The sequence below is a fragment of the Camelus ferus genome, chromosome 22 (assembly GCF_009834535.1).
Source record: "Camelus ferus isolate YT-003-E chromosome 22, BCGSAC_Cfer_1.0, whole genome shotgun sequence".
NCBI classification, from domain to species: Eukaryota; Metazoa; Chordata; class Mammalia; order Artiodactyla; family Camelidae; genus Camelus; species Camelus ferus.
In genome coordinates, this window is record NC_045717.1 from 7,160,569 (window position 1) to 7,184,728 (window position 24,160).

Below are 24,160 nucleotides of genomic sequence, written 5' to 3' on the forward strand. Positions count from 1 at the left end.
TCCTGTGGGATGCGCCGGACAGCTCCCAGCCCCTGGTAAAGGCCCGCAGCTCAGAGCCCCCGTGCGGCTGCTTCCAGACTCATAGCTATCTGCCACCAACTTCGCAGGTTCAAGTGGTGTTTGTCTCAATCTGGGACCCCGCTGAAGGCTGCACCTCCAACAAACTCACAGCCTTGACTGCAGAACCATTAACTAGTACACAGTTAGGTGCAAACCTGGTTTATTATGTTCTTTGGTTAAATACTGTTTCTACATCCTTTCAGAGCATTATAAGAACAAAGATAATGATGTTTCATAGAAAGACTGAAAACACATCTTTCGCTTTTTCAGTGTGAAGACTGAATTTATAATTTTTGTGCACTATTATAAATTCTTTTAACTAGGCTAAACTTACAAAAAGGTAGGGCTTTTGTTATTGTTTGTTTGTTTGTTTTGAAAAATAGATTCCCCTAGCCAATATCACTGTCCTGGGACCCAGACCCACAAAAGTCTCTTGATAAAGGCTGCTCGGCACATGGTCAGAAGTCAGGTCAGCTCATCATGTCCAGGCCACAGGACTCAGGGCTGCCATCGCTGCGCAGGGCCTCTGCCACATCTCTTCTGAAGACGGAAAGGTTCTGGGTGAACCTGTGGAAAGAGGAAGACCGGGCCGAGGGCAGTGGTGGGGCCGAGGCTGTGTGAACCTCTGGATGCTGAAGCCACAGTGGAGTTCAGGACCCTGGAGAGGGCCCTAGACCCTGGCTGAGCTCCTTCCTCCCATTTTCTCGGCCACTACTTTCCCTCCAGCAGCACCCTTCTCCTTCCCCTGTCGCGAAACAAGCGTTACCAGCAAATGCACTCTGACCATTTTGAGGGGTGCATTCTGTGGTTATGCTATTTAAAAATTATTTTAAAAAGTCAAATTACACATAGATGGTAAGGAATATAATGAAAAGAACAAAAGCTTATGTGCCAGGCACTGGTCAAGTTTACATATAAATTCATTTAATTATCACAAGTCTTCCCCAAAATAGGTATTAACAGCCTCATTTGCAGATAAGAAAATTGAACTTAATGCTTCAAAAACAGAGTGTACTGGGTAAGACTACGTAGGTTCAAATCCTGGCTCCCTGACTAAGCTGGGTGATCTCGGATGAATACTTAACCTCGTCTTGGTGCCCGCACGAGTGGTTACCTTACAGGGTTGTGGGAAGGAGGAATTTACTGAGTCCAGTGAGACAGTGCCGGGCGCGTGGATCGCCTAGTCCTGGCAGGCTGGTGCTCTCATTAAACAAGGAGCTTGTCTGACACCGTTTGACAGAGCGGCTCACGAGGTGGTACTCACATTCTCAAGCCTCAAGGGAAGCAGTTTCCTCCCTGAGGCACCCAGGGAAGGTTCCCTCCTTCCTTCACTAAGTCTCTCCTCCTGCTGGCTTCGGAGGCTGCCCCTTCCTGCCCGATAGAGGGTCTTGGCACAGAACAAGCAGTCAAGAGAACATGCCCGCAAAGCCCGTCCGACTTGGCCTTGTGTTACCAAAGGAGCCTCTCATCAGGGAGACTAATAATTTGTATTTCAAACAATGTAGCATCTGAATGCTGCCGCTTTTATAGAAGGATGAGGCGGGCAGCTTTCTTTTTTCCCTGAAAACATTTTCTTTCTCCATCATTCATCATGCCTGTCTCTTCCATTAGACACTCCTTGAACAATGCGTTCCCCACTGGTATCCCCAGTGCCTGGCACATAGTAGAATCTCAATAAAATTTTGTGAACTAAATGAATCAATGAATGCATGAATGAATTCAGGCAGAGGTGGTAAGTTCCAGTTCCTCTCATCAAGATCTCATTGGCAACTTACCTGTCTGTGTTTTTGCAAAACCAGCCACTTTTAAACATCACAACCAATTACCATCATGTCTGCTTTACTTGTGAGGAAACTGAGGATCAGAGAAGCTGATTGCCTTATTCAGTGCCACACAGCTTATAAAGGGCTGGGGTAAAATTAAAATTGGAGTCTATTTGACCTCAAAGTCTATGCTTGTTCAAATGCCAGGAAGCCTCTCTTTGTCCTTCATAGCAGATCTAAGCTCTCCTTCTTTTGGCCTTTTTAATTATTTTTTTTTCTTTATATCTCTCCTGCTGGATTATAAACCGCTTAAGGGCAAAGGCTGCATTTTATTCATCTCTGCATCCTGCACAACGCCTAGCATGATGCTTGGAAGAAAGCAAATACTCAGGCATATTTATTGGAGGCAACTAAATCGAATCTAGGATTACCAGCTGTAAAGAAAAGCCGCATCAGTCTGGGAGCTGTGTTAAGCACAATCCAGCTATTTGCTACAAACCTGGAACATCTGCCTCCCCTAGAGATGCTCAGCTGCTGGGTGTTGCTTACCTGTCTCTGTTCTTGACAGACAGATTCTGCTCCACTCCTTCCATCAGGCTCCTGAAGCACTGGGCAAGGACCTCCTGCTTGGGGAGCGGCTGGCTGCTTATCAGACTTGCCCTCAGTTCACTGAAGTACTGTTGGGAGACAGAAGGAGCATCAGCGCTCGGGCTGCAAACCTGGGCCTGAGGGGGGCTGTTGGGGAGGGGGCAGACCAGCTCTGAAGTGCTCAGGGCTCCTAACGCTCAAAGGAGCTCTGGTTCAGACCCACTGTGGACTTAAAGCCTTTAGAGAAAAGCAAAGCAATAGAGACATTCCTGAGTGTAAGCTGTACCATCCCTTTCCATAAAAACCTCTTGCTCTAATTGTTTTATTGTCACTGAACAATGTAGGCTGATGGAGTCCTCGCCTCCTCTGTGGGGACCAAGAACATACATGTCTTCCTGACTCTCACCCCCTCTAATCACAGAACACCTGACAGAGGAAGGGCCTCTCAGGCTGAGGGGAGGAACTTCACTGAAGATGGCCAGGAAGCAGGTTGGTGACTGCAGGCCAGGCCCAGGGTCCCCCTCAGGCATCCTCATCTTCCGTGGCTTTAGTGAACGACTACCCCTCAAACCATCCCAGGCTCTGTCCCAAGTCCCCGTCCTCCTGGGTTAGGACGGGCCTGCTAGGTGAGGTGGGCTGGAGGGGCGTGCTTCGTTCTGGGAGAGCGTTCCGGCACTAAGGGAGATGCCTGTCACACTTGGTCTCCAAGAACTGCTCAGCCCCTTCCCCTCTGCCAGGGCCCCTGGGCTTTTGTACAAACACCAACTCTTCTGCTAAAAGTGGCTCCTAATCATTGAGAACAGCCTAATTTTAGCACAGAGACAACATTTTGCCGGTCACATGCTTATCCTTCCAAGTCCAAACAGCATGATATTTAATTTCCATCATACGTTAAAACAGCTCACATCAAAAACACACATAATTAATATGTAGTCAGACTAATACTTAAATACGATATATCAGAGGCATTACAGTTAAACCACAGTGTCTTCCTGAACAAGATTGGGAATGCACAAAACTACTTATTTTTCCCTTTTATAATGATGCAGTGACTCACACCAAATAGAAAATTATTAGTTTTTCATCCCAAACCATGAAATATTGCCTCCATCAGTAAAGTATAATATCGTGATGTCATAAGCTTTTTCTAAACACTGAATTTGCCCTTATTCCCTCTCAATCATTTTAAAAGAACTGCTCTCTTTTATAGAGCTTGGATTTAAATCACAATAACACCGAGGGAAGATGAATGACACCGCTATTGAATGTGGCTAAAATTGGATACTTCAGCACAGGTGAGTGATGAGACAGCTCTCCTCTTTTTGATATATTTTCTTCTTCTATTAGTTTCCTTCCAAGGCTGGGATTTCAGTTTGAATTTTAATGTATGCGGCTGCCTCTAATCTCACTGTCTTTTTCCCCAGTACTATCTTATTGTATAGACAATTCATTCTCCCCAGCAATAATGCACTGTTCCTACCGACTGCTGGGGAGACGGGTGGGTTACAGGGCAAGCCGGAGAACTTGGGAGGCCGCCCAGAGTGGCGCGTGCTCTTGCCGAAGGGTGCCGCTTCGGGGTTGACCGTGAGCGGCTATTGCTGCCAGCGAGGGCAATGGGCGTCTCAGAAATGAGAGGAGGCCAAGGAAGGAGCAAAGGGGGTTGCTGCCCAGAATCTCGGGGAACAGGGAGGGGAGTGAGGGTGAGTCTGAAGCAATGCTGAGCCCACCGCCTGCCCAGTGCAGGGGCTCTGGGCTCCAGGAGAGCTAGTCTTGAGGCCTCGGCTTAACTGAAGGAGATCTGAGGCCTTTGGGGAAGGGCCTTCTGGGGGAACATGGCCTTGTCCCCGGGGGCTCAAGGCCCCGGCTCAAGCTCAGTTGGCTCCCCTGTCTGTCGTTGTCACAGCCTGGCCTGGCATATGGCTGCGCCCTCTTCCCCAGGATCGCTTCCTCTCTGCCTCAGTTTCCTGCAATCACACTCACCTTCTCATTGAGCAGGATGAGCCCCAGGAGAGGCCTGGATACTGACCACTGGTTCCGACAGTCTTCAAAGACAATAGTGTTCATGAGGACAGACATCATCTAGAAGACAGAGTCACATGAAGACATTGGTGCCTTGGCTCAGAGTCCCCCCGGTCTGAGGCCTTCTATGTGCTCACATTTTACCCCCACATCTTGCCCACAGCCACGAGGACTCTTCCTGCTCAAGCAGCTTGGACTCTGGAGGCCTGTAATGCTGCCTGCAGGAGCTCTTGGCAAAGACGCTCAGCTCCCTGAGGAAAAGCCCCCACCACCAAAAGCTCTGCTGAGAACCTTCTGGGCGCACAGAAGTCAGAGGCCACAGGTTCAAGAGGACCGGTCCCTGCCTCTCAGCCCTGATGTGCTTTCCTCTAAGCTTGGTCACCAGGCAAAAGCCCAGGTCACCATCCTTTCTGCCTCTCATTTTACTAACAAGGTCAAGTTATGGCGGGGGGACATCTCTCCACAACCCTCCTGAGAGAGAGAAAAGGGACACATTCCAGGTAACCTTGGAAATCCTGTTTCCTGCTGGCGCAGGCAGAGTCCTCTCCTTCGTTCTTCATTCTTTAATTCATTCACTTACTCACTTCACTCCTACATTTTATGCTCATCCATCCTCTTGAATTCAAAGTCTGCAAGACACCTGGGAGAGGGTAAGAGAACACAGGGGCCTGCCACAACCTCTGTCCCTGAAGCTAAGAGCTTCCTGAGGCAGACCGCTCAGCAGAGGAGAGACCAGAAACAGGGCTGGCAAAGCGGCTGTAGGCAGGCAGCGGGACAGGATGCCTCTGGGGCCTTGAGAAGTCAGGAGAGACTCCACAGAGAAGGTCGTGTTTTAGTTCATCATAAGTGTGTTCTAAGCAGAGGAAGCAGCCAAAAAGGAGGTTGAGAATGAACGCAGTGGGTTCTGCCATGGTAAGGAACTTAGTGCGGTGGGGGAGAAAACAGAGGGGCCAGAAGCAAGACCCCAGTATAGGCTGGAAGACCACAATGAAGAATGTGGACTCCCTCCTGATGGCAGTGGGAGCCAGTGATGGGTTTACAGCAAAAGAGACACTTGCTTAGATTTGTACTTAAGAAAGATCTGTCTGGGGACATGGAGAATGTGTACTGTGCAGGTGACACTAAAGGAAGGAGGCCAGAGACGGGGCTGCTGCGACAGGCCAGGCAAGGAGCAGTGAAGCGAGCTTCGGTTGTCTGTGTGGAGCTGATGCTACAGCTTCAGCTTCTTGGACTCTACCTCCCACCTCCAGCCCTTCTGCTTTCACTGCTTCAGAACTCGTTTCCCCAAAGGAGGGCGGGGCAAACTGGCAATTATGTGGTAAAGGCTACCGCACACACCACCCCTGACTAAGCTCTGCTGACATCTGGCTTTGTCCTCTGGCATTTCTGCAGCCCAATCTACCCTGTGATGTCAGGCAAGCTACTGAACCTCTCTCGCTGTGTCTCAGTTTCATTAGCTATAAAGACGTGAGTGATAATCCAGCACAAGGAAGCTCTGAGAATCAAACGAGATGGTGGATATAAAAAGTGCTGCAAAGAGTAAAAAAGTGTTATAAACTTTAAGGTGTATAAATGCAATAGTAGTGAGCTCTGAACATCTACCATCCCATACATCACAGTCATCCTAACAGTTAGGCTGGCTGCACATGAAACCTGCCAGTTCCACATTTGCTGTATGTCCAGTGTCCCTGGGGAGAGGCTAGATCTTAAGCCTGGCATGTTGAACATCATTTGCAGATCACGTTTCCATGTACAATCTAACAAGCCATCCAAAGTCATAGAGCCACAAATTAAATTGACAAGCAAAACTAACAGATCCATGGAGACAGTCTAAAATATTATGGGCTTCACGATCTGAAGGCAGAATGGATATTTTAATGGAAAAGATTAAAGTTAGAGGCACCAAACTCCTCCAGTAACTGACAAAGCATCCTGAAGTGATGTGCCAATTACTTTATACGGTTCTCCTGTGGATTCATTTGTCTGAATGCATGTATTTATGTCTGTAATAAGTAAGGAGATGTTTGAATAAAATACTTTTCTAAAAATAAAGTTGGCTAAAATGGATGATTTTTTTTCTCTTTTACTCTTCCGGAAAAATGGAAATTACTGAGCAAATCCTCTCAAATGGTACTGACGTGGCAACTCATTTCCAAAGTTCTTTTTCCTCATAATCCTAGAGGATATGGGGAAACAGTTCAACCAATATGGCAAATTCCTTTGGAGAAAGGCGCTCCATATGGAAGAACACTGGGTGAAATGCTTAAGTACAAAATTCCTGTTCCAGGTAGTGTGAAATCTCTGATGGGAGGCTCCCTGTGGTTATTGAAGCAAACAAGCCAGGACTGAAAGGAGAGCTTCTGGTGACTCTGCACCTCCCCCCCCCCCCCCCCCCCCCCGCTACACTGAGCCACAGAGCAGCATCAGTGTTCAGCACAAAGGCCGCTGCAGGAGCCGGGCCTCCCCTCCCAGCACCTCTGCTCCCTTCCTGCACTGTTACAGGCAGGGCCGGCATGGCCATTTCAGACTTGTCCAACCCAGGCTACACTTCCCATAGCCGTAGTCCGGAGAATACATACGTTATCCGCTGTGTCCGCCCACGCGGCCATCCTGCCCCAGGGAACAGACAGCTTGGGAAGGGGAGTCTTGTGGCTTGGTCCACACAGGAAAACCAGACTGCACCCTGACTCGAGCGCTTCCTTGTTCTCCTTCCTCTTTCTCACAGGCTTCGGCATGAGTTCATAGAAATTTTCTTTCAAAGAAACGAAACTAACATGGTGCAGTAGAGGCAGGCTTGGGAGCCAGTCAGGACTGAGGCCAAATCGGCCCTGCCCTCACATAACTCTGTTTCACTTCTGCTCTGGGGGATGATGGCCACCACTTTGAAGGGCTGCTGTGAGGACCGACTTCCTTTGAAGGCACTCACTCATTACTATAGTGTTCCTTTACTCCGACTATGGTTACCCCTCCCTGGCCTGACCCCGTGGAGTCTCATGGCTCAAGGAGGCGCCCCATTTCACGTCTTGATCATGTACAGATAAATGAGACGGTCTCTTCACAATTAGCTAGTTTCATTAGCTTCATTGGGAGTCGCAGTGAACCCCCCCCCCCAAAAAAAAACCCCTCAAATAGAAAACAGTCCAAAAAACATTCCTATTTGTTCTGGCACACGAATTAGTGTAGGTTTTGAATGATAGCGTTTCTGTTGTTCTGAAAATCTGTAACCTTCCAGATAAAATACGAAGCTACTCTACAAATATGTGAACTGGAAAAACAAAACAAAACAATGGATCTCTGTTCACTCTTCGGCTCCTCTCCTATGACTCTGCCCTAAAATGGGACATAAAATGCTAGCACAAAGCAAAGTGGGCTTTCCCACTTAAATATGCTGGGTCGCTGTCTCTCTACAGCACAGTGGTAACTACATGCTCTCCCTTCATATGCCTCCTGTTCCATCTTTTGCTGACATAGAATAAGCAAAGATGTGCTTTGTATTGGAGGCCTCACTGCTAAATGGTGAGGACGTACTCCTTCTGAGGAAGCTGGAGGCTCAGGGGGTCTAGAAGCTGGACGGAGAAGGATGGCTGCAGAGGTGCGGCTGGAGTGAGGGCAGGGTGATGGCTGCAGTGGGGTGGGGAAGGGAGACCAGAATGAATACGTAAATGCACGAACGGGAACTGAGGAGGCAAACACCAGCTAAAGTATAAAGGGCCAAGTTGCTGAAAGGGGACCGATTAATCCGCCGTTTATTTCCAAGGATCCTGCTTCTGTGTGCAGAGCCTGGGAACTCTTCTAAGCCACCGGCCTCTCTAGCCAGCAGCTCCCAGGAAGGGCCCTCGTAGGGGCTTTCAGGTCACCAAGGCCGAGGGCTGAGGCACCACCTTTTTCAAGGACAAGCGCTTCCGCCTCAGAGCAAGCTGCGCCTGCGCGTTCTCACTGCCCGACAGCAACAGACACTGTCCACGGGGAGGCCTTGGGAGCTCAGCCCTGTCAGGCACGTGCACGCTCCGTCTCTAACCTCCAGCTAACCCTGAGGAAGACACCACCCCCACTTCATAGATGAAGGATCTGAAGTCCCGAGCAAGTAAGTAGCTTGCTCAAGGCATCACAGCCAGGAGCTACCACGACGTGAAGTGGAGCAGGGTATGCGCAGGTCTGCGCCCCCCGCAGGCCGTCTGTGAGTGAGGACCGAGCCTGCCAGCACTGTCTGGCCCCCACTGCAGACTTCCGGCAGGTTAATGGTGCGGGAGGAAAGGCGTGTTTCCGGGCGTGGCTCACTCTTCCATCTTCAGTGGGCCTCCCGATAGGCTGCCCTCCTGTATCTCCTCTGTCCACCAGTCTGCCACCTGCCCCAGGCAGACAGCTACTGAAATCCCTGTGATTAGAATCCGGGGCAGCAGTTTCTGCTGACTTTGCAGCAGACCTTCTTGCCTCCCACCTAAGCTTTTATAAATTTGGTTAACATATTTTCAGTCTCTCAAGATGGACAACAGCAGACATAATTAATAGAGTGTCTCTGGAAAATGTCCCATTGAACCACTGGTTTCCCTCCCACCAAAAGTACCGCGGATACAGCAACTTAAATTAACATCTGCATAAACGGTAAATTAACTAACTTCCTTTGGGTTGAAATACTTTCTATAAAGTGAACCCTTTTCATTGTTAATGTTCTTTGAGCACATTGAGTAATAAAACCAAGAAATAGTCCCCAAAGTCGAAGAAGTAGGTGAAAAAAATTCAAGCTCCTCCCTCTTGCTCCCCATCTGCTTCACACACACAAAGCTGAACCTGAGTGGTGATATGCAGGAACCCCGGTCTACGGGGATCAAGTCCTGAACGTGTTTAGAGGACTTCAGCTCTTCCCTCTCTACCCTTGGTTCAGGGCTGCGTGACATTGTAGTTACACTGCAGCTGCGCTGCCTGCTGCTCAGGGAAATGGAAGATGGGAATGGGGCGAGAGTAGCCTGTCTTGTCCAAAAGGTGGCGGAAGGAGGGCCCGAGAAGGAAGCTTTGGTTTAGACAAAAGAAGGACAGACCAAAGGAAAGATGAGAGATGTGCCTAGCTCCAGACAGAGACGGAAACAGGAGGGCAGAGCAAGGATGACCAGCGCTGTGCCCTAGAGGGTGTGTCTGCAGACTGGGGCGCCTTAATCAGCTCGGTGGGGGCCTTGAGGAGAACAGGGGGTAGGATACAAAATTATAGGTCCCACTGGCCAAGCTAGATTGCCTTTGATTTTGATGCAATGAGTTGCTCATGTTTTGAGGATCAAAACAATGCATCAAACACCCAAGAGCTGTTTCTGAGTCTCGGGACTCCTTTGGCACATGTGACTGGCCTTCTGAAAGGCCAGTGAAGAGAGGCGGGGGAAGGTTCGCCCTAGCAACAGCGGTAGGAACAACAAAACAAAAAAGGATGCTGTCTGGATAGTGCTGTAGAATCTGAAAAAGCAGAGAAAGCTTCTACCTATCTCCACAGCAGCTCCTCCAGAGCCCCGTGCCCCGGCTGAAGATCCTGGGTCTGGAAGCATCTGAATGCTGCCAAAGGAGGAAGAGCTCCCAGGTTTTCAGGGCGTGTGGAAGTAAGGGAGCTGCTGTCATTGCCAAGCGTTGTTCCCGAGGCCACGTGCACAGCAGATATTGAAATGTGACCCTCCTCAAATTAGATACGAGTCATCTTTAGGGAAAAGGAATCAATTGTTCTCTTTATCTGCTGTCTACCAATGCAATATTAATGGAATGTTATGAAAAATGAAAGAAATGGACAAACAAGCATGTATTTTTCCTGCCTGGGTTAACTAGGTCCCACCACCTAAGTTATATTAAATCTTCTAATATCTGTACATTTTAAGTACATGCCTAAGTTCTCACAGTGTCTTTGCAGCCTCATAACAGAAGCAAGTATTTAGCACTTTAAATAAAAAAAAAAATCAAACAAAATGCAAGATGAGATGAGCCTCTTTTTAAAAGGAACAAGATTGCAATCAATTACAGGTGACCCATTCTCCTCTGAAAAATCATCTGGGAGTCTTGTCTCTTTGTCTTTTGGCTTGTGTATGATGCTAGCTTTGCTGAAAAAAAATTATAATAAAATAAAAAATAAAAAAGAGATTCTTACCAACAAAAGTACTGCAGGGCTGGTTAACTCAGCTGGCTCTGGTCATACGTTAGCACTGCATGTTTCCACATCTAAACTAAGAGCACTCTCCTCCTCTACCCCCTCCTTATAAAAAGTTAAGGGATGCTTTTTCTCCAAGTGATAAATTGCCTAGCGTATTTAAAAAGCCTTCTATCCATTGTAAAATCTAAGGAAATACACAACCTAGTTTTGCTGTTGTTTCAATTTTCTCCATTACCAACGTTACCCCTAGTTCTCAAAGCATTCATTTTAATCACAGTTTATTGGGGAAAGAATTACCTGTCAGTCTCCTAGCTTATGAGAAAGAACATAAAGTTGGAAGGAAACTTGAGGATTAATTAATTGAGAGTACTGCATGTGATGTGTCTACTCTGAATGTTACAGTGCACAACATCACAATGAAAACAGTTTTATTTTCCATGGTTGAAATAAATTATAATAAATAATTCATTTCAATGGCAGAGATGTACTGGAGAGCAACAGCAACAAAATTGACTGCACCACACTGTGAGTCTCATTCTTGAATCTTCATTATCCATTTGAAACTTTTTACGAATAGTAAATCATATTTCAAGTGGCTGCAGATCTCATAAAGCAGCTTGCTGCATTAAAATAAAGCCGGCAAACCCGGGGCACCGGGAGGCCGCAGGGCTTGCCACTCAGCACTATTTGGGAAACTCTGTCTCACTCTTCTCTCACCAGCATCCAACAGAAGAACACTTTTCGATTTGATGTAAAAATTAAGCATCACTTGTCAAAACACATTATCTAAATTTCCTCTAGGTAGGAATGTTGGGGAAATTTTTATGTAAAAGAGTAGCTTTTAACTCCAAAGCCGTTTTCCTCTAATTTTGATAGTGACACTGCTGTTTCTGGTTCACGGTACTGCCTGAATGACTGCCACACAGTCAGGCCTAGAACCTCAGATGGCCTCTACCAGCCTCTGGGGGTCCCCAAACTAGCAAATGTGTGTGTCAGCTCAAGAGACACTAACAAAGGTCTCTGTGCTGTTTTCTGTCTTAGAAGACCAGCCTATCTTCACAGGACAGCTAATATTTAACTTGAATCTTAAAAGATACAAATAGCATCACTGGGAAAGAAGGATATATTGGGAAGAGAAAATAAAATGAGAAGAAGCACAGGAGACAGGGCCTGGCATGTGTGAGGAATAACCAGCTCCCTGGACAGGAGGCTTTTGAGAGGAAAGAAGCAGAGCTGAGGGTGAGGAGAAGACTGGGCTGAGTACAGGCTATTGAAGGCCTTTCACGTCATGCTAAATGGAGAAATGAATTTGGGCCAGTACATGAAGGGCAGCCTTTCCAAGGACTTCTGAATAATGATGAAGTCCGTGATTTCTAACGGTCACTGATGCGGGACTGGAGAATGGCAGTGACGTAGGTACCGGAGTCCAGGCAACACGTTCAGACACTCCCGCACGAGCCCCGTGGAGAAGTGATGAGGGCCTTGGCAAGGCTGTGGCAGCAGAGACAAGAGAGAAATGGCCAGAATCCTTGACTGCATAGCCTAGTTCTTCCCAGTCAATGAAATCTTTCCAAGAAGAACCACCTGATACTGCAGCCACAGGCAGATTCAGAACTTTAAGGACATGGCCTCAAATTCAAGACTGCCAACGGGACACCGGAAACTGACACAACATTGTAAACTGACTATAACTCAATTAAAAAAAAAGAAAAAAAGACTGCCAATGGGGAAAAGGGGTTGGAGGCTGGACTGCCCCTGCGGTGCCACGGGTAGTGGAGAGGTGGCCGGTCTAGCAGACCAATGCTCCCACAGTGAGCATACACGTACATGCACGACAAAGATGACTACAAGCACACGTTTACACTGTGTTCAGCGATGAAGTAACCGCTGAGGCCATTCAAAAGTCACAGGAGGGAGTGGGACACGGCATGCTGCTTTACTGAACGGTCATCACAACACTTCCCAATGAGTATCGCATTTCACAACAGAACAGCACCCGGCATAATGGCACGAGGGCATCTCGTGCAGTCATCAAAGCAGAGCGCAATGAATATTGTATTTCATAATAAACATATTATCCTTATAGTAGGAGGTTCACAGTTGCACTGCCTGCCATCTGTCACTACGGTCTCCTGGATTTCCCAAAGGGATTTGGTTAGATGGACCTAAAAATCTTCACAACCAACTGTGGAGGATTATTTTAGTTAACAGGTTCAAATGATTTTTTTTGTGTGTGAAGAGAAACAAGTAGTTTTTAGAAAATTCACTTGGCCCTCAGAAGCACTTTCTGTTAAAGATTAGTCTAGAGTTTAACATTTAAACCACAGAGGATGGCATGTTGCCTTCAGATTTGAGGATTTTTATTTATAGTTGTCTAAATGACACAGAGAGTCCTGGCCAAGAGGTTAGGGAGATGATTCAAAGATGTTCCTGAGATTTGGAAGCTCTTCTGCCCTAATAATTACAGAGGGAGCCTAAGGAATGACAATGACTAACAGGGCTGGGAGCTGGGAGGGTATCGCTCAATGGTAGAGCGCGTGCTTAGCATGCATGAGGTCCCGGGTTCAATCCCCAGTATCTCCATTAAGAAATACATAAGTAAATAAACCTAATTCCCTCTCCCCAAAATAAATAAAGTGCTGGAAGAGAACCTCGTTCCTTGATTTGTTCAGACATTTACTGCCACCTGCTTTGTGGCAGACTCTGCATCAGACCCTGTGGACACACAGATATAGGGCACAGTCCCAGCCCTCAGCGAGCTCACAGTCAGAGGCGATGCTCTGTTTACTGCGGTGACGACACAGTACAGTGAGGGCCGCAAACAGAAGCCCACGCAGGAGGCTCTGAGAAACCAGAAGAGGCCACCTAACTCTGCCGAGGTGTGGGGGGCAGGCAGGGAAGGCTTTGCAGGTGACATCTGGGGCTGTGGCAGAGAACAAGCCTGCAGACAGGCGTGGAGCAGTGTCTGGGGAGTGCCGAGTGGCTGTGTGGGGAGTGGCGGTGGCAGGTGAGGCCGATCAGGCTGGCAGGGCCGGCCCTTGTGAAGCGCCCTGTGCCGTGTGCTGGAGAACGTGCGCTCCACCCTGCAGGAAATGCGGGTACCATTTAAATTGAATGACTCTTTCTGGCAGTGGCAGGGATGGGCGAACGGATGGTATAACCATTCTCCACAGGGTCTGACCCTTTAGGACAGCTCAGCCATCCGAGTTTTCCCAGAAAGATGCAGCCTTTTTCCTGTTCTAGGATTGGACAGCCGCAGACCCGAAGGTTACCTGCCTGGCTCCTGCGCCTCAGTCAGGACGTACCTTGGCTCCTGCCTTGCTGGCTCGGTTGCCAGCACCCTCAGAAATGGGACTGCCATTACTTCCCTTGGCGCACAGCACATAACTTGAGTCCCCCGTCAGGAACGGTTCTCTTTGTCAGGAAGCTTTTTATTGATGTTCAACCTTCATTTTCCCTTTCTTAATATCATCCCATTATGCCAATACTCCATTGTGCCATGCTAAGTAATTCCCTTTCCTCCTTGGCATTTACATCTTCCAAGTATTTATAGACTCATCAAGCGCCCCATTTAGTTGTCACTTAGGCAGGCCATACATATTTAGCTTCTTTAATCTGGCTCCATAAGCTGGCCCTTCCATTCTCCTAAATCATTTGTGTCACTTTCCTCCAGGTTTCTGTCAATTTGTTTCCAGCCTCCCAGTACGCAGGGGGCTCAGGGGAAAGATGGGGTTGGGGAGGGGGCTGGGTCCCTTTGTGGGACGGGGTGGGGGGGGGAGGACGTCATGTGCCGAGGGCGGGACTTTTCCCTTGAAGCACAGAGTCCTAAACAGGCCAGGCCTCTAGAAAAAGCTGTGAGCCCCTCCTGTTACCCACTTGCCTCAGCTGCACACATTCCAAGTCAATGTTCTGTTATGAACTCTTACGTGCCAGGCGCACACTGTGCGCACTGAGCACCTACTACGTGTCAGGTACTGTGCTGGGGACTTCTCTTCCTTCTTTTCCTCCTCCCTCTTCATTTCATAGACTGATTCGCTGTTCAAAGAATTACTGAACTCCTACTACGTGTCAGGCGCTGTGGCATAGGATTGAATAAAATGTGGTCCCTGCAGCCTTGAGGAGCTCACGCAGCCTAAGTATTTCTTCATCTCTTGCTGCCCACCCATCAAGTTGTGCCCTTCTCATCTTAAGGGTCTCAGACACGTCATCCCTAAATGCACTTAACTAATTGACGTTTCTAGCTCCCTGAGTGGAACTTCTTTGTCCCGTCTAAAACGAGATGCCACATTAAGCACGGGCATTAGCGCAGAGCTCTTGCCTAGTGTCTTCTTTCTGGTGGGTCTCTTTGGGGCCCAAGAGAGATTCCTCGTTAGGCCTTGCACTTCCCATGCGCCTTCCGAGTGTTCTATATTCATGTGACCTCAACTAAGTATGCACTTGAACGTTTTTATTTTCCATGATACCAATGCTCTGGCTGAGGGGGTGATGGAATGGGAGGCATCTAAGTCTTGGCTAAAGTCTTGGGGAGTCTGGGCATGAGGCCGCAGGCGGGTGCAGTTCAGCCACCGGACCCGGGGGCCAGCTCAAGTCAGGCACAGAATTCCCCTGGCTGAGGAGCTGCTATCCTCAAAGAGGTGAAATAACTATTCCAGGGACACAGGAAGCAGCACAACCGGAATATTCAAAACCAAGTATGTTGACCGCGAAATCTGCTCTGATTGTTGTATAGAGTCCTCAGAAACAGGGAATTTGCAATTAAAGAACTTTCAAAGGAAAAGGGAATTTCTTTAGTCTGAAAGCACTTACATCTGTATTTTCCTAAGCATGACAAGGGACACAAAATTAAGATACAAGAGTTCTTCTGGGTTGCAAAGCATACAAAGCTGCATCAACCATGGAAATTCAGAGGATAAGGAAACCTTCATTTTGTGTTTCAAGTGATCAGACTGCAACCAAATAAGAAGTCTTCCTTAACATGCTGTATGAGCTCATGGCAGCACCAATGGCTACTGCTAAGACAAAATTTCCAAGAGTCAAGACAAGTGAACACAAGAGTTGAATTCCCGTCTCCAGCACACTGATACTCTTTGGGAAAATTTCACATAATTCATCCTTCAAGCACCATGTGAAAAATCAGGAATAACTGTAAAGTGAATACATCATGCCATCATTAAGCCAGTCCTCACTTTATACCGCGCCATTCTTTCACAAGACTCAAAAAGCTTCTCAAGCCAGTGACGATGCCACTCAGAGAAATGAGGGCAGGGGAACCGTGTCACTTATCCTGCAGTTTCCCTTGGACAGAGATGAATGGTAAGGAGAAAGGCCAGGAAGGAGAGGTAGGTTGAGGCCCTGGGAAGCCTGGGTCTGGTGAGAATTGTGTAAAATCTAGAGACAAGAAAGCCCTGGTTACAGTCTAGGCGCTGCTATTCAGTGGCTGTGTGTCTTTGGGAAAGTCATTTTGCCTCTCTGAACCTCTGTGCACTTTACCCACATGGGTACTGCGGGATTAAATTTATAGATGTACCTATACTCCCAAATTAGAATATATCCACATCGGCCCTATCTACCCACGAGGGCCATTGTAAGATTCGGAAGAGACATTCGGCATGAAGACACTATACAAATGGGAAGAGTTATGGAGTTGATTTTGATTCTTGCCATTGCAAGGTAATACTTGGAATCTGCAGGAAGGATAAGTGAGAAAAAGTCAGCTTGGGGCCAAGAATAAAATCCATACCACACCATGCCGCCATCCAGCCCAGGGCGTATTTGTAATCTTAAGAAGGCTTGTTACAGAGAGAATTCTAAGAAAGGCAGAACACACGGCTGGCACCAGGAAGATGTAAGCAATCTGGCTGAAGTCACGGCCTTCACAATCAAATCCTCTTGCGAAATGAAGTCTTGGGCCTGGGATTTCCTGGGAAGCACACTTCTCACGTTCGTAATTTTAAACGGCAGGGGTATGGACAGGATAGGGACATGAAAGATGGTACTTGCGTACTGTTTTCCAAAGTGAAGGTGACTTTCATACATTAATTGAATATCTTCTCTGTGCTGGGTGAGTCTGTCCTCGTTGGCTCATTCTGTCCTCACAACTCCCCTCAGTCAAACATCCTTTGGCTATGAGGACCACAACCACTGCAGATAAAACTTAGGCCTAAAAGGGGTGACCTGAGGACCCCTACACTAGGCAGTGCAGTCAGGCCTCTCGAGGGCTTGGAACCAGGGATCAGGACGCTGGCGGGCTCTTTCTCAGTCTCCTTCTGGGCCTGCCTGGTTTCTGGAGATCCTTTCGCCGTGTCTGCTGCTTTCTCCTCGTGCTGCAGACTGGCTACTTCTCTGAGCATGTGGCATGGAATGGCTGCCCCCTGGGTCTTGATTTTTCAGGTCTTCCATTCAGGTGAGGCTAACCAACGTCTTTTAAATGCTAGTTTCTAAATCCAGGGAAGAAAAGCCAGCTTGGGTCAAGGGTTTACCTCTTGTCCAGTCAGTTCTCAAAGAAAGGGGCCCTTTGCTCAATCAAGGATGTATGAATGAGCGAATGGTACGTGTCTTCCCTTGTTTATTCTCCATCTCCTGCAACCCTGTTTCTAGGCCACTTAAAAGCTGTACTGTGCACTGGTTAAGAGCATGGATGCTGCCACTTATTAGCTATATGACATTGGGTGAGTTACTGACTTACTAGAACTGCAATTACAGTATTTTGATTATAAAATGGAAATAAAAATATCTGCCTTATAGAGTAGTGAGACTTACACAGAAATAGACACACATACATACATGTATATATACAAACATATAGAGCGTGTGTGTGTGTATGTGTGTAAAGCACTTAGCACACAAGCCTAGCATATGACAACTATTTCTATTTCTTTTTCATTATAATCATTCATCATCAAAATTCTCTGTTTGAATCTGAGGTTGCCCTTCCATAGTGACCTTCTGGGGCCTAGCAACCCTGCAGTAACTTAGGCTTCTATTACAGGATGGAGGAAAAGTCTAGCTCTTTAAGGACTTGCACCAGTCCTTCTCAAACTCTTCCAGAACACGGAAAAGGAGGAAGTACTCCCAAACTCATTCTATGAAGCCACAACCACCCTGATACAAAAACCAGACAAAGACACAACCGAAGACACTACCAAAAGGGAAAATCAGTGCAAATGAAACCCCGAACACCCTGTATGTGAAACACGGCTATGCTATACACCTGTGCTGTATTAGCACAGAAAGGCAAATGTCACCTGCTGGGTTTCTTTCCTGAGAATTCTTGAAAAAAATTAAAACAAAAATCAGTGAGAGTCACAGCAAAAAAAAAAAGTCCTTTTATAACATAGATTGTTAAACACTTCCCCAGAATCTCTGTTAGTATTTAGCCAATGGATTAGAAATTTTCCTTGCAGAGGCTTTAAAAAAGGATATATTTAAGTGAACTCTTTTTATCCTTAATTTACAATGGTAGCTAATTATGCCAATCACTATTAATGAAGAGGCTAAAAATCATCTTGTTTGCCATTTGCTATACTGAGTGAGAGACTGTTATAGATTGCCTAATTATTACTGGGCTAAACCTGTGTAAGATTTGTGTGTTTTTTCCTAATGAAATGTTCTGTATCTGCTTTACATAAGTGCAAAGGAAAAGGTAAAATTGTTGTCCACTTTTTACAACTCCTTTGCAATTCTGAGAACATTTGCTGCAGAATAATAGCAAAACTGACTATGCTAAACTGTAGATAAAAGAACGATGACAGATTGCAGTCACTTTAATTCATAAAGAAAACACTTGGAGCCCCTGGGAACGCCAAATCAAGCACTGGCACCCAATGACTTTATGCCAAGTCACAAACTACATCATATTTTTTAGTTTAAACATAAAGGCTAATGGACATGTAACTTATTTATTTCAAATTCTTTTATGAAGCTGGCTTTTTTTTTTTTTAGCTCCTTAGAAAATATTATAATTCCCCTATTCTATAAACATACAAATATAATTGTAAAATGACATCATTCTGTTTTCATTTAATTACCCCTGAAATGCTTTCTATTTAATATTCATTACTCAAAAGCTAATTTAAAAGAGAAAGAGATGCGACTTATTCAAAAAGATGTACTGTCATTCACAGCAATAGCTATCTAATATACAGAAGTTAATAAAGCAGATTAATCTACAAGTCCCTTTAAGCCATTCTTGAGTTTTGAACAACTGCCTCTTTGACCTTTCACCTTCACGCTGTGCACCAGTAGCAGGTGCCAGCTGTACAGAAATTATGGCTGCGCATTTGAACGCAAAATCTGTTCTTACTTTGCTTCTGACCAGCAGCTGACCCTGTAGGAGTGATTGTTTCTGGTGCCGGCCTAAAGGCTACATAAACCAGCAGCAGATAAACAAAAGGCTACATATACCAGCTGCCTCGCCTAAGGGTACCAGGCCAGACTGACACCTCCACTCCTTCTCCAGCGTCCCAAATTGCTCCTTGTTTGTTTCCATACGTGCATTTCATCCCTGTCATTTTGTGCAAGGGATGGGCATAAGAGAAAACCCCCCAAAACAACAAGAAAAACCCCATCCCTTCCCTCGAACTTGACTTTTGAGTATTCTATGTCAAACTGTGCCATTATGATGCTAATCTAGGCCTGATTTAGCAACTTTAATAAGAGGCTAAACCCTCTTGTAATTAGATAATAAAATTTTATTATGTATTTTAATATTAAAAGTCTTAAAATCAAACTCTTCAAATCATACACCGGTATAGAACTAAGGTACTTAAATATCATAGCCCCAGAAAATGGGAGCCTGGAAAAGCACATTGTGGCTAATTTTTCATTCTCAGAAATGTAAACATGAAATTCCTATGTGGTAGCAGTGAAAGCTCCAACACTCTTAATTATGTGCAAGGAAGAATGAATCTATTCAAGTATGAGGCACACTGTACCATTTCCAGCAACAGCACGAGATGGTTTTGACAGTTATTTTGTGGATACAAATTACACAAGTATAAAAACAATCCCCATAATGATTAAATGCGGTTATGTACATAGGAGAATACCAGTGCAAGTGGTAACATATTTAAATGGTTTGCCTTCATTAAAAAAATTATATATGATATTAAACCATCAATCACTGCTGCGGCACAGGAGTTTAAATGTATTGTCACTGGTTGAAATAAATGACTTGGAGGCTGAATTCCGGCTCGCTCAATATGGTGTCTTTGCTGTTGCGTAGCCACCTAACTCTCTGCTGGTTTGGGCTACATCTGGTGGATTCCATCTCTTTCAATTAATAAGGCGAGTTATGCTATCAATGGATTACATCTTTAAACTGTGCTTAGAGGTAGGAAAACACATGTCCTAGTGGGGAAAAAAAAAAAAAGCCACAAACCCTCTCTGTTTTGTTAACCATTTGGAAGAATATTTGAAGTGCTGATTCTCTGCCCATGTTTAGAATGACCTTTGCTTGTGGAGTTTCAGCAGGGTTATTATATGGCATATAATGATATAATCTTATCTTAGCATTACCATTTAGTTATCATACAGTAGTCTGTGATCATGCCAGATTTGGTACCTAAAGTCATGACTTGTAGCCTGTACTTCCGAAAATTAACTTTTTTGCTTGTTTTGCAGACATTCATTGACCATCACAAGGTTTTAGGCTCTGCTAGGTGCTGGGACAAGTATCAAGATGGAGGTGATCTTTGGGGGAAAAAAAGGTACTCTGTAAAGACAGGTAATAGGATTATAATTCTAATTTGATGATTTATGAATCAAGAATAAGCTTCTATTTTAAGATTTTTGCTTTAAAGCACCATTTTTTTGTTACAGTTGAAATAGTCATTCAAAATATTTCTATAACAAAAATGAAATAAAAATGGCAAAGACATGGTATATAACAAAGGATCTAGACTAGAATCATCCTTCCGAAGATGGACAGACAAATTATTTTATAATATCACAGATAAAATGCTATTTTAATTTAAAAAACTAGTGTTTTTCTATTTTTAAAGTTATAAGCTGTAACTTTGTAAACTGATCTTCAGGGGTGGCGGTCACAAATTCATCATTTTAAGAGCTTTACTCCCTAGTGGACTTCTCTTAGCTGGATACTTTTGTCCGGCCCTGGTCTTCTTAGATACTCTGATTTGACCCTTAGTAATTAGATTACAGACACAGACACAGACACAGACACACAGACACACAGACACACACACACACTCTCACTTGACCAAAGTGAATTTTACTTTTTGCCTCACACAAGTCTTGTTATTTTGAAAATTAAAAAAAAAAAAATGCTAGGGAGGCGTTAACTGCCTTCCATTGCCTGTTTACTGCACCCCTTTTACATGTAAAGATACAACCCAAATGCGATAAAATGTTTCAGTAAAGGCCTAAACACACAGTCACAAGTAAAAGTAAAACAGTGGCATCCTTTTTAAACAACAAATAAAGTGTGCTTCCAAAATTATCAAAACAGCAGAAAGAAATGCAAATATCACTGCAAATATCACGGGATGGCTGTGAGAAATACAAGGGATCACACATTAAGTAAGAGATTTTAGTTCTGAAATTCTCTAGGATTACAGAATACAGAGGTGGAAAACTGGTAACCAGACATAGTGCCGGCCTGCAGAGTATTTTTATTTTTAATTTTTAATTAGTGGCCAACATTTACAAAACTGCATTTCTGGCTTCTCTTTGTGGGGGAATCTCAATATATCTGGCAACACTGGGCCTTATACCATCTTACAGGGCAGCAATTAGCTGGAGCTGCTTGGAGGCTGACCCCTTTAGACAGGGATGTGCACTTAGCATAGCTTTCTCTCCTGTCTCCCTCAGTCATGCTCCCTGCTTGGCTCTGTGGGCACCTTAGTTTGTGACACCTCAGAAAACGAAAGGTAGAGGGAGAGGGGTGCTCAGAGCAGTCAGCTTCAGACTCGCCATGTCAAAAGCCCTTAAGAATGCCCTTCGATAGAGCCAATGGTACTCAGTGGTAGATGCTTCCTTTAGAAAAGGGACGCTGTTTACAATCAGAAAGAGGTAAAAAGTGACATTCTATACTGATGAAACAGCGGTGGCTCAGGACAAAGCCTAGAGATGTGCTGGGTCTAGGAGATGGATGCAAAACACTTGTTGCTTCCCCAACTTCATTTCACACCTGCTGTATTGATTCTGTCCTAGAAAAATCAGATTAGAGTAAACCTCAAGAGCTACCTCAGACACTGAAGAAAAGTCACAAAGGGACATCATGAGACAGTTATACTATCAGGCTCTGACCTTCTCAAGGATCCAGGCCCTACTTCAAAGTCTGGCTACAGAATTAGTGACTGGGTACGGGTGTGGAATAAGAGAGAGGAAGCTCCGTTAGCTTTGCCTCAGTGATGGGGGGAGTCAAGAGCTTTTCCACACCAGCTGGCAAAGCAACCTCCCCCTCCCTTGCCCGTTGCCTCTTTGGGTCACTGTGCATCTGTTTCATTCCAGCTGCAGCAAAAGTTGAGGTACAGGATGGCTGCTCTAAATCATTCTATCATAAGGATGGCCCCAGTGGGACCTATTGGAAGCTCAACTTGCCTCATTGTAAGTGCTCAAAACATACATACTACTTCAAATTAGCAGCCACCAAGAAACTACAGCCTTGTGGTTAAGCATGTGAACTCTGGAGTTGAACACACCTAGGTTAAAAGTTTAGTTCCTCCATGTATTGACTACGTGACCTTATTGACTACAAGTAACTTGGGAAAGTTACTTAATCTTTTTATGCTTCAGTTTCTGTATCTGTAAAATGGTGCTTGTAACACTACAGTTTCACAGATACCGTGATGATTAAATCAGATTAAACGCATATGTAAACAGATTAAGCTAGTGTCTGCAGTATTTTGTCAAAATTATCTTTTTCCTAGAAATAAAAAGTGCATGCATATATTGCTGTGAAGAAGGCCAAGATCAAGCAGCGTGCGCAAAAAACCCAGTTCTATCATTCCTAGTTTTTACTTGCCTCGTCTAATGACATATCCCTGGCTTCCCTTGAAATCCATGCTGTCATCTGATCCAGCTGTGAATGTTCTTCCAGCCTGTGTTTCTGACATCGATCTACTGCCATACTTCTGGTAATAAAGTTGCGGATCAACCACCCTGAGCTGGTGGGTCAGGAGCATACTTTCTTCTTTTAGGGTTCACTAGAAATGCTTGTAATATCATTAGAAAATCTGGCTAATTTTTTAAGAGGATAAGAGACATGAATGTATTTCATCTGCTTAAGTGTTTCCCACTGTGAGTCTTGCTGAGGTTCTATGTCAGTTAAATACGCGATTGCACTTTCTGTACTTAGTATTATGGAATGGAATCCTAAGTATGAAAGATGTCTTGTATAGTATGTCAAAATGTTGAGCAATATTGTTTCAATCTAAACACAGAAATGAAAAAAGAGCAGATGATTTCCCTTTTGCTGTAATTCACTTTGGGATGCATGTCACGAAGAGCACCATACAAAAGCGATTTTCATTGATTGACTGACTGATTGAGGAAAAGGGTGAATGTTCTTTCCAGTTTACATCCCTACTGAAGTATCTGAAGTATGATTCTTATAACTCCTGACAGCTCTTCACAATTTGTAGTTAAATGCTAGGTTAGCACAAGGGGGAAGGAGGGAATGAGGGAGGGAGGGGAGGGGAGAGAGAAAGAATTAGAACTTTCTTTGGTTTTGAGTATAGCTGACTTGAGTCGCATACTTAAATAGAAGAGGCTAAGATAAATTTAAACCTAAATGTTCTAATTCCTCCATTCAATGTATTTAGATTTTAGAGAACATAACTGCTAATTAAAGTTAATTTCTATAAATAAGTTAATTGAATAATCTAATCAATAATATTGGCCATCACATAATTCTTGTTCTACTTCTGTGTAAGTTGCTACACAGTTTTAATAGAAATTCTGATTCTGAGAAGCATCAGCATCAGTGTCCTACTCTTAAAATCTGAAAAAGAATGAGTCACGTCTTTGACATGCGCCTCTAAGTCTGTAAAACATGCTCTTTCGTTTACCTGTTTGGGCAGATCTTTCTTTCACTCTGTGACACGATGAAATGAACACTGACCTATGAGTTATAGACGCGAACACTTAACGTGACCAAGATTAAACTGAAAAAACTTCACACAGAAATGTTATCTTCCAGATTACTGTAGCAGATCCATGCCTAATCATTGTTACTACTGTCCTGTTCTTAAAATTTTAGTTTATCTTTCTAATGACATAAAAACATGGGAACTTTTTTTTTCCCTTAACATATGTCAACTGGGTTTTTCTCAGTTGTTAACTTAAAGCAATGCTCGTCAGGCAATAATTCTTATTCGAAATAGATTCACTTAATTAAAATAGACCTTCAAATGGACTAAATTTAATGCCTGCAAAGTTAGATTTGTTTGCAAAATATGGTAGATGGCTTATTTGGAGAGTGTTTTTAAAAACACTGAAGATCTAAAGCCACATAGCAGGACATAATCAACACATTTTCAGGTGAAAGGCACTTAAAATGTCTTTCCCAGACAGCTGCAAACAAATGGAAAACCCTTCATGTGGGTTCAGACTTCTGCTGTGGAAGCTCGAGGACATCACTTTCGCAGTT

At 44.9% G+C, this 24,160-nt stretch overlaps 1 protein-coding gene across 8 annotated transcripts in view; it reads right to left on the reverse strand.

Moving 5' to 3' along the window:
• Positions 1-203: 203 nt before the first annotated feature.
• RANBP17 (RAN binding protein 17) overlaps positions 204-24,160 on the reverse strand; it is a 275,746-nt gene continuing 251,789 nt past the window's right edge. For 2 of the 8 annotated variants that reach the window (XM_032465107.1, XM_032465106.1), the window contains 3 exons: positions 4,392-4,490; positions 2,373-2,500; positions 204-627 (listed from right to left, as the gene is read on the reverse strand). In XM_032465107.1, the coding sequence (XP_032320998.1) occupies positions 531-627; positions 2,373-2,500; positions 4,392-4,490 (324 nt within the window). In that variant the 3' untranslated portion in view covers positions 204-530. Of the gene's footprint in view, positions 628-2,372; positions 2,501-4,391; positions 5,071-7,009; positions 7,183-24,160 lie in introns of those variants that run through there. The other 6 variants (XR_004314235.1, XR_004314236.1, XR_004314234.1 and 3 more) reach the window with 6 other exon arrangements.